General features: G+C 47.6%; 1 protein-coding gene across 1 annotated transcript; it reads right to left on the bottom strand.

Annotated features, from left to right (window-relative positions):
• Positions 1–6229: 6229 nt before the first annotated feature.
• Positions 6230–8978, bottom strand: LOC124691113 (GDSL esterase/lipase At1g71691-like). The gene is made up of 4 exons (XM_047224392.1): positions 8720–8978; positions 8404–8534; positions 6560–7034; positions 6230–6459 (listed from the first exon to the last, which is right to left on the bottom strand). The coding sequence occupies exons 1-4, from the start codon at positions 8976–8978 to the stop codon at positions 6230–6232; spliced, it is 1095 nt and encodes a 364-aa protein (XP_047080348.1).
• Between the last annotated feature and the right edge of the window lie 1762 nt (positions 8979–10740).

Genomic DNA, 10740 nt, shown 5'->3' with positions numbered 1-10740 from the left:
GAGGCATTCAGGTGGCTCAAATACGTCGTGATGTTCCCTGATGGTTATTGCTCGAATATGAGTAAGGGAGTCAATCTTTCGACGGGAAAAGTCACCGGGCTCAAGAGTCACGACTATCATATATGGATTCAGCCGCTCATGCCGGTGATGCTTCGAGGGTATATCCCCGAGAAAGTCTGGCGAGTGCTTGCGCAGTTGAGCCATTTCTTCCGCACGCTATGTGCTAAGCGAGATATGTCCCAAGGTTACTCGCAAAGCTACAACATACGAGTGCCGGAGTTTCTATGCAATTTGGAGATGATATTTCCGCCGGGCTTCTTTACTCCGATGGCACATCTCATTGTGCACCTCGCCAACGAGGCACTCTTGGGTGGCCCGGTGCAGTTTCGTTGGCAGTTCTGTATTGAGAGAGAGTTTGAGTATATTCGAAAGATAACTGGAAACAAGGCCAAGATTGAAGGATGCATAGCTGAGGCAATATACCTTCGGGAGATGGAAGATGCCGCGACAACGTACTATCCCGATGATGTTCCCACTCAGCATAACCCGGTCACTCGTTACAATGTCGACGTGCCCGAGAATGACCCCAAGCTACAACTATTCCAATTCCCCGGTGGCAAGGCTGGTAAAGGAACAAAATATAAATTGGAGAACGAAGAGAAGGATTGTATAATGCTATATGTGCTTATGAACATGGAGGAAGTGATCCCATTCGTAAGGTAAAATGGTGAACAAATTACTTTGCAGCTAGTAACCTCGTCTCGGTCTAATGCTTATTTTCTCCTTTCAGCGAATTCACGGATGAAATGTGGCCGTATGATGAATTGCCCCAAACCTCGGAGATGGACACTCTATTGAAAGAGGGTGCTCCCGGAATTAATAAAAACTTTGTGACATGGTTCATGGAAAAAGTAATTTCTAATCTTTCCTCTTACATTGCAACATGTGACTTGTCCCTCTTATTACACGTAACTAATGCACACAACAAATTTGAAATGTTCTTGTAGGGCCGTGAGAGAAACGTTGATATGATAGATGAGTTGAAATGTGTTTCCCAAGGTTGTAGCCGTGAGGTGACCAAGTATGAGAAGTATGATGTGAATGGGTTTCGCTTCCACACGGAGACGCACAGAAGGGCCGGGCGAATCCCAAAACGATAAATACTGGGGTCTTCACCAAAGGAGCCAAAAACTTTGATTACTACGGAAGGTTACAAAGTGTATACGAGTTGACATTCAATCGTACGAACGTGCAACTCAATATCGTCGTGTTCAAGTGTCATTGGTTCGACCCAATAGGTGGACAGAGAAGTGATAAGTCCATTGGGTTAGTTGAAGTTAAGCCTTCAACCACCTATAGCGGAGCCGATGTCTTTGTTGTGGCTCACCAAGCCAAGCAAGTTTATTATTTGCCCTACCCATGCCAGAAAGCGGAACTCAAGGGTTGGGAAGTAGTCTTCCGGGTATCGCCACATGGTAACCTACCGATTCCCTCTGAGGATGATTACAACAACATTGACCCCGTGACATACGAGGGGATTTTCTATCAAGAGGAACGGGACTTCGGGGAATATATTTTAGAACCGTTTGTTCAAGAGGACCTCGGGAACGATGCGGAAACTCGTGGTGAGTCAGTGGTGGATCTAAAGGACATATCTATGCTCGAGAAGTTACTTGAGGCGAATGACAATTATGATGAGCCTCCACCCGTCGACCCTTCAACTTTGTACTCACAAGATAGTGATAGTGATAGTGAGAAAGAGAAAGAGAAAGAGAAAGAGACGGAGTATGAGAGTGAGCGTGAGAGCGATGATGGCTGGTGAGGGTCTTTTATTCTTAGTATTTATTTGTCAACATGCTTCTTAATTGCATTGTGCCTTTTATTCTTACTATCTTCATTTTATTATGTCAACATGCTTCTTAATTGCATTGTGCCTTTTATTCTTAGTATCTTCATATAATATGTATTTGTGCTTAACTGTTTTATTCTTCTCAATGGAGGTGACTGAACAATATGAGCAGCGGCAAGGCAGACTCCGAGAGCTTGCTTAAGACGCTGGCGCAGGTGAAGAGGAATATTCCTAGACCCACTAGACGGAGTGATCGAGCCCCGGTGCCCAATCCGCGTTATGACGATGGTACCGATGGAGGACGAGGACGAGGAGGACGAGGTGGAGGACGAGGACGAGGAGGACGAGGTGAAGGACGAGGTGGCGGCGGGGTACACATGGACTTTGATGAGCCACCCTCCGCTTCTGGCGACGTGGCTCCTGAGTTGTTCCTAGAGGGTCCGTCTAGTGGGGAGGTGGAGATGGAGACGGAGTCTACACACGAGTCGACTCTAGGGCTGAGTTGGAGGTGATGGAGGGTGGGGGTGCGCCGAAGCCCTTGAAGATTCGTGGAGAAGCTAGAGTCCCCGATGCGAGGAAGGAGCCGAAGACCCATGATGACAAGGCCCTTATCATTCCTTCGAGCGATGAGTAAGTGTACTACTTCGGAAATTTCGAACATGTATTTTCATCTTGGGCATAATAATCAATTTGGCATTTGTACTAATGTTTGATTAATTTGCAACAGAATCGGACATGGGAGGTCAAGCCAGCCCGCGTGCCTAACAGCTTGCTTGGGGCTCTGATTAAGAAGTTCTGGCCGGGCAGATACACTCCCCTTAGCACGGTCCCCGGTGGCGAGACGAGGCTAGCCACTACTTGGGCGGACTATGAGGATGCCCTCGCCGTAGGCTTCGCGACACTGCCGAGGCCGTGACCACCAAGTTCTGGGTAAGACATATACTTCTCGAGCACCGTTCATTGTTGATGGCCCTAATGTGCTAACTCATGACTTCCACAACTGATTTATGCATGATTGAAGTGCTTCTACCGTGTGGACCCGGAGCATGATGCGCGGGCGCGTCTCACTTTGCGTGGCGCTTGCGAGAGGTTGACACCGCAGCAGTGGTACAACCAAAAGGTCACCTCCGCTAGTGCCTTCTGGGCTAACAAGGGTAAGAGGGTCAGGAAGGAGTACTTTGTGGGTAACCAGCCTACGGAGGAATGGGCAATGACCATTGAGGAGTACATGTCGGTGAGTAAAATGTCAATGAGATTCTACATTGCTGCTAAGTTTTCATTGGATTATCTTCAGTTGAGTATTGCGTTTTCAGGTTTGTCCCGAGTGGGCCGAGCAGCATAGGGAGGCATGGGAGGAGCTGATTAGAGCGAGGTGGCTCAGGGAGGACGAGGAGTTTGCAGCCGTGTCGAGGCGGAACATGGAGAACCGAGGCACCGGTGGCACACACTGCGCGGGAAACCGCGACTACACCCGCTACAAGGGGAAAAAGGTATGTATATACATGGAACGACCTTCTTTCATTTCCCGTCATGTTACATTTGTGGTACGCATAACTTTTCTTTTCGCGATGCAGTGGCCGAGGCAGCACCTGGGGTGGTGCTTCATGATGCCCGGATATATGACATGATGCGGACGAAGAAGAAGCCCAATCCCGCATTGCCTCAGCCACAGTACTACGGCAATGCCAAGGCCGCCAAGGAGGACTACTGCGACATGGTCAAGTCTCGTCACCCCGAGGTGGATGACCCCTTGAGCATTCCGGTCGACGAGGAGTCGTTGGTCCTGTCGGAGCGCGGGCGTCCGCATGGCCGTTACCCCTTTCTGAATAAGGCGGTCAAGCCTACCCCGACCACGAGCTACACGCGTCTCAAGCATACCCTCACCGCCGACAGCCCCCAGCCTCGTCCACGGCCTCGCTCGTCCACCCGCCTACGATGTAAGTTTTCCTCATTTTCATCCTCTTTCCGGTTTTCCTTCCTACATGGCTAAGTGTTGACGAGATTCATTGTTTCTGAAATTGTAGCCTGAGTTTGAGGCGGCCTTCGAAGCCTGTAATGAAGCGTATCAGCGAGGCCGCTGCGCGGTGGAATAGGCGGAATACGGCCTACATGGCGTATATAGGAGTAAGTCCGAATCTTTCTTCTCGCGCAAGTAGATGACAAGTCTCGGTTTGATGCTTTATTTCTGCAAAGCCTAACTTGTAACCTATCTTGCAGGAAATGATGATCTCTATGTCTACTCGGTACACCGCCACCGGCTCGAGTTACCGTGGCGGGGGACATGCCTATCATGCCATCGAGGGCAGCTTTCGCTGCGACTTACTACGGATCCACACCGGAGGTAAGTTCTTTGCCAAACCGGTAGTTACCACTTTTCTTTGCCTCGCAAGTTGCTAACATGTAGGGAACATGTAGGGAACGGGATGGTCCGGGAACCGGGCATCGCCGGGTGGGCGCGAGGTCACACCGGTTCATGAAGGTGGTCGGTCTCCCGGGCGTTCGTTGGTGCCTCTCCGTCGACTACTCCCGGGACTACTCCCGGTGCCTCTCCGTCGACTTCTCCCGGGCGTAGCACCGGTCCTTCTCCGGGTGGTTCTTCTGTAGCTTCTACCGGAGCGCAACCCCGGGCTGCTCGTTTCGCCAACGATGTGGGCGGACACACCCCGCCCGGTTCCTTCCTCCGCTAGTCGGCTTAGAACTAGGGTTTGCTTGCTACTACTATGTATTTGGATGACATGGCACTCTCCGCTCTCCGCTTGTATGCTATTATGTGCACCATGTATGGTATTATGTGGATTATATGATATTTATGTGAATTATGACGAATTTGGTCGATTTTGGATGAATTTGGATGAACTGGACCTGCTGAATTGAATTTGAATTGCAACAGGGAACAGAAAAAGGAACTGGAAAAAGAAAAAAAAATTGTGCAAGGCCTACGCCGACGGCATTGCCGTCGGCATAGACACTGACATGGACCATATGGTCAGGTCTATGCCGACGGCAATGCCGTCGGCGTAGGCCTTGCGTCTGGATGGCCGCCACGTGGCCATGCATGCACGTCGATATGCCGAGGGTAAGGCCGTCGGCGTACGCGCTGCACGCTGGCGTCGCCGGGCCGCGCCACGTCGCCCCGCTCCTCGCCAGGTCGCTGACCTACGCCGAGGGCCCGGCCGTCGGCGTATGACGATGCCCCGTTAACGGCGACGGCGCGCCGCCAGGAGACGCCGAGGGCGGCGACGCCGAGGGGCTCACCTGGCCGTCGGCGTAGCGCGGATACGCCGAGGGCCGGCCGTACGCCGACGGCGCAGCTGGCTACGCCGAGGAGGCTATACGCCGAGGGGCTAGGCCGAGGGCTGCCGTCGGCGTAGCCTACGCCGAGGGCAAGGCATGGCTACGCCGAGGGCAGCTGGCCGTCGGCGTAGACGCCGATTCCTGTAGTGAATATGGAAACTTCACACACATGCAAGATGGATTTGGATGAACTCTATTCCCAATGAACTATCCACGAACTCTGGCCCAATTCATATTAGTTAGTTTAGGAGGTCTTAGAGTGGAATCAACATGGTTAGAAGCTGTTAGAGCATAGTGAGCCGTCATTGTTGACGATCATGTCACCAACGGTGAACAGTGTGTTGAGTAAAAAGTTGCGAAGGTTGAGCGATCAATGGTGAATAGCAATGACACATTGCCGAACATTGAGACCCGATGGTTGATTCTCTAAAGCAATGACTCCTTACTGAAGATTGTGCAACCACGAGTAACATGGTCCTGCTCCACCGAGAAAAACAAGAGATTTATTTTTGTGGTTACTCAACAAAGAAAGAGAGGCGGACATTACGTCATTCTTCACTGGAGTGGGGAGGGGTGGATGAGAGAGCGTGCGTATAGCTCCCGTCATCCTTGTGCCATGGGGAGACTAGCCACGTGAAAATACCCCCAATCGAGCATCCAAACGGTTCAACTAAGGTGTTCTTTAAGAATCATGCATGTGTTCCTAGTTCAACCCTTCGTGTGAACTACCAAACACACGGGAGCCGTATCTTGTGGGTTTGGTTACCCTCTATAAAATGTGCATTAGATGGTATTCGTATCACCATTTTGATATAAATAGTGTAGTCCAAACTGTTTACATGGACAAATCAAGAACCAACTTCATATCTGTGAAAAATAGATCTCACAGGGAATACATATTTAAATAAACATAGGATGGCGTGGCATGTGAAGAATAGGTTAGCATATTACTTCTTGTAAGATTTATTAATTGTTATTCAAACAACAATAACACCAACAAACAACAACAACCATAAATTGGTAAATTAGTCATCTCTTTTTTCCACCTAGAAATAAAATAATAATTCTTATTGTTGTTAGATGTAATCAATATCTCTTTTGTGCCAACTGCTTGAAGCTTATTGGTTCGGTGAGGTGGGCAGGGCCGTCAAACATTTGTTGGGCCGCCAACTCAGCGGCCCGTTGTGTGGAGTGAACCGCGTCAAAGAACATGTAGGTGTCCCGGTCAGCACACAACTTGGAGTTCCTCTTGCATCGGCCATCCTCTGCGCCTAGCCTCCCGATCCCACAACATGCGCTGTCGGTGTTCACGAACCCTTCGCACAAAAAAGTTAAATCCAAGGTGATAAGTACACATTTGACACAAAATGAAAAGAAAAAAAACAGATTTTTCGATCATCTGACAACAACACGTACCAAGTGATTGAGGATTGGCGAAGCTAGCCTGCGTGGAGACAAAGGAGTCTGCGAGGGAGTAGGTAAAACCAGGGAGTGTCGGCACCAGGGCGGCAAGGCCCGACTTCACGGAAGCGGCGAACCCGGCGGCCATGCGGTTCATGCTATCGTTGCAGGCCCCGGTCACGTTCAGCACACGCACACGTGGCACACACCCCACGGGGCCCATGTTAATGATCCCGAACTTCCTCGCGCCCATACCGTACAACTCGGTGATGTATGTGGAGTAGTTGGAGACAAGGGTTGTGTAGAGCGCGACCACATCGACTGGGGTCTTAGGCTTGGACTGGAATAGGTCGTTGCTACCAATGCGGAGGAAGAAGGATTCAGCAAGGAGCGTCGAGACCTTGCGGGTGCCCCACGCAACCTCCATCTCAGCCTTGGTCGACTCGAAGTAGCGCACCTGCTTCGATAGCGGGATGTTGTTTCCCATGTTCTGAAAAAGTACATTGTTAGTGATTATCTAGCAACTATAATAACTAGTGCTAATATTATAGTACCATTTAAAAAATGTGATGAATACTCTAGGTTGTTTTGTTTAGAGTATATGACTGGATCAGGAAGCTGCATAAACTCGGTACATCTTGTCAATGTACCTTAGCCAATATTTGCTTAGCTCACTCTACATAATGACCTTATTTTTTCATATAAAAAGCTTAAAGATATTAATAAACGAGCTATGATCACTCACGAGTAGGTCGTTAAGCTCGTGAATTGGTAGCACCGTAGTCGGCCTAGCCCATCGAATTCAACCCATTTCATAAGTTCATCGTTACCCATGTTTTACCTATCCATCTCTTTTGAGTTTCTCTTATTTCTTATATAATTTTTTTTGAAAGAATAAAATAAGCTCACGGGCTTTTACGAACCTCAACTCTTGCGGGCTTTTAACGGATCGGGTTCATCAAAAGTTTTAGGTCCTTAAGCATAATGGGCTTAACAAATTGAGTTGCTTGTTAGTCTACCCCTGGTAGAGTGGGGTTGACAGCGGATGCAACTTCTAACTTGGGTTGTCAATTAACTCGGGGCTAAACGGAGGTCATACGAGGACATGCCACGATACAATCCATGTGTGTTTCCTTGGGTAGATCGGGATGCAATCTCCAGATCGTATCGACACAATCATCTTACATAAACGTGGAACTAGCTAGAAGAGAGTAGTAGACAAATCAGTTAATATGTTGTTATTTGGAGTAGTGCTCGGTATTGGCTAGCTTCTGATGATTGTGCCTAGCCATAAACAACTTGTATGTCTGCCTAGGCAGCGTGCGTACGTGATGGAAGCATGTGGTCTGATGATGATAAGACGGAATGTGATCCCACGTTCCTAGCTCCATTGAGCAATGGTGCCGGACCAAGTTAAACTGGCCTCGCTTACATACATGCGCTGTCTAGCGAGTAAGATCAACACGAACAAATTCACCGACTGATCGACATCGCAAACTTTCATTTTCGATCTTCAGAAAGGTATCAACCCTATTTGTAGGTAACTTTTAATCACATTTCAGTTAAATCTCCCAAGTTTTTTTGGCAACTCATATCGTAAAAACTTGAAGCTATTCTAGAGTAGTAAGTAGATATTTACTTTTTAATATCCAAAAGAAAATGTATACATATACCGCAAGAAAAAAAACTAGATAGCGACCGAATTGGATTTCCGCTGATGGGAGGTACATCTATAACAGCTTGAAAACAATGTCAATGTCTAATACGAGCCAATTTATATGTAGACAACAACATTGAGATATCTCCATTCTAAAATATAAACCTTTGATTTCTAGAAAGCTAGTTTTGACCGCTCTTACCGTTGAGTCGAGGATTCCAGCTCCCGCCGAGGCATAGCTGACTCCTCTCGTCATGGCACTGGGGATAAGGTAATTGCGCGATTTAAGCACCAGATAGGCCACCGGGCTCCTCTCCAACCCCAAGTTCTTGGCTGCATCAATCGAGCCACGAAGTTAACATGTGATCCATCTTTACATATACTCCTAGTTCTTAACCATATCGAAATGTAAGATTCTCTCAACACACTATCCTTCATTTATATATTGTTACTCCTCTGTTTACCCAATATGAACATACAGAACACATGTATGACACGTGCGGGCGGTAGGTACATACCGATGAAGTCGGCGACGTTGTAGCCATTGCTGAACCTCCCAGTGGCTACGGGGCCGCCGGGGAAGTCGACACCGTAGAAGGACTCGTTGGCCCTGGGCACGTCCTTCCCCGGCAGATGGTTGTTGTTCCCGACGTCCAGGGTCGAGTCCCCCAGCACGTACATCGCCGGCACCAACCGCGCCGCTGAGCCGGCGCCTACCGCCGCGCCGGCGAACGCCGCCACTACAAGCCCGACGAGGAGAACGGCACTACCCCTCATGGCCGCGTACCCCATTAATTAACTACGTATTCCGAGCTAACTAGCTAGTGGTCGAGCTAGCTAATCACCCTTGTGTGTGCGCGCAAACTGGTTATCGGTAATGTGCTAATTATGGTTAAGTTGATGGCCAGACGCTGGTGCTTATAAGCTAGACAGAGTGTTGACCATGAACGCGGCAAGTTGGTGGATCAATCCATATACCACACGTGGAGTACTCTACAGTCCACATGTGTGCATATAATACTATGAGTCTATAATTAATTATACTGTACATATATAGACACATTGGATGCATGTTGCGCCTGCATCATCGACTATCCCTCATCCCTCCTTCCGTTGCCGTTGGCGCGTCTGCTGTCGAGACCCTTGTGGCCTTGTCAACTCTCTCCCTAGCTAGCTATAGAGATCGATGAACATGCCCTTTAATTTGTTTTATTTATCTAACTTCAGATACTTAACAGATCGGCTGCATCCTTTGAGCGTGACTGCTCAACTAAACGGGGACATATAGACTCCTGATGTATATAAAGTAGATCCAGTTTAATTAGCAGGCGTGGCTCGAACTACGTACTCCACCTTTTGAGGCTTATATGCTCAAGGATATGTACGTATGACGGTATGAGCCAGATCGATCAACTTGAGAATATATCTATGCATTACAAGTTTTAATAAGCATATCTAGTTCTGTACATTACCGAAAGGTGTGGATCATGCCGATGGTGTGTCAGTGTGTGGATCATGCCCGAAAAACAGTAAGTTGGTCAACTATAGGCACCACCGTACTCTATGCATGTAGAAATAATTACTTTAGAGCTAGGGCTACAGCTGGCTCTTTTTTTAACAAAAACTTGAAAATAACACTTTGAAGTTTTAAAATACAATTTTTTTCAAGATGTAGATAATGATGTGCTCTACAAGCATACGAAATCTAGACCCCGAAATACCTTATATCTAGAATCAATAAAAACTGAAAAATCTGACAAATTTTAGAGGTTTAAAAGTTTGCACTATTCACTACTTTAGATGTTAGATATGTCTTTTTATGCAGCCCAAAATTCAAAATTTAGTCTCTAAACCGTTCAAAAAGGGGGCTACCTGGGGCCTTATGCTGCCTGCACTCTCCCAACAAAAATTGTAAGGCAGAGCATGTACCATCAATGACACTATGCACACCCTTGTTTCACGCTCATCCAAGCAATTTTGGGCTAAAGCTCTTGCCACTAGAAGAATATGGTGATTTAGTCCCCGTTTGTAAGAGCCTTTAGTCCCGGTTTTGCAACCGGGACTGCGCAATTGGAACTAAAGGCCCCCCTCCCCTTTTAGTCCCGGTTGTGCTGCGAACCGGAACTAAATGGCCTCCACGTGGGTTGCGGACGTGCGCCAGGACGAAGAACCTTTAGTCTGGTTTGTAACACCAACCGGGCTAAAGGCATTGATGACTATTTTTTTTTCAAATTTTCTTCTATATTTTTCCACTTCCTCTAATTTTCTATTTTTCAGAATTTCTAGTATTTCAGTTATTTTGATTAGTTTCTCTAACTACGCTATATCTCATATCAAATTGCTCACTTGTGGTCAAATTTCTCGCTCGGTCACCTATCCTCGTACTGCTACACCACTAGCACGCTTAACTTCTCAGTTCCTTCCGTCCCACTTCCAAGTGCTTGTGCGCATGTTATTGATACTAGTATCGTACCAATCCTATTAACCTATTGGTCATAATGTCTAATTTCTATATTGTTTGAATTCCAAATAATTCTTT

This window comes from Lolium rigidum, chromosome 2, assembly GCF_022539505.1.
Source record: "Lolium rigidum isolate FL_2022 chromosome 2, APGP_CSIRO_Lrig_0.1, whole genome shotgun sequence".
Taxonomy (NCBI): Eukaryota; Viridiplantae; Streptophyta; class Magnoliopsida; order Poales; family Poaceae; genus Lolium; species Lolium rigidum.
Note: the sequence above shows the minus strand (reverse complement) of the source record. Positions and strands in the feature narration are given on the sequence as shown.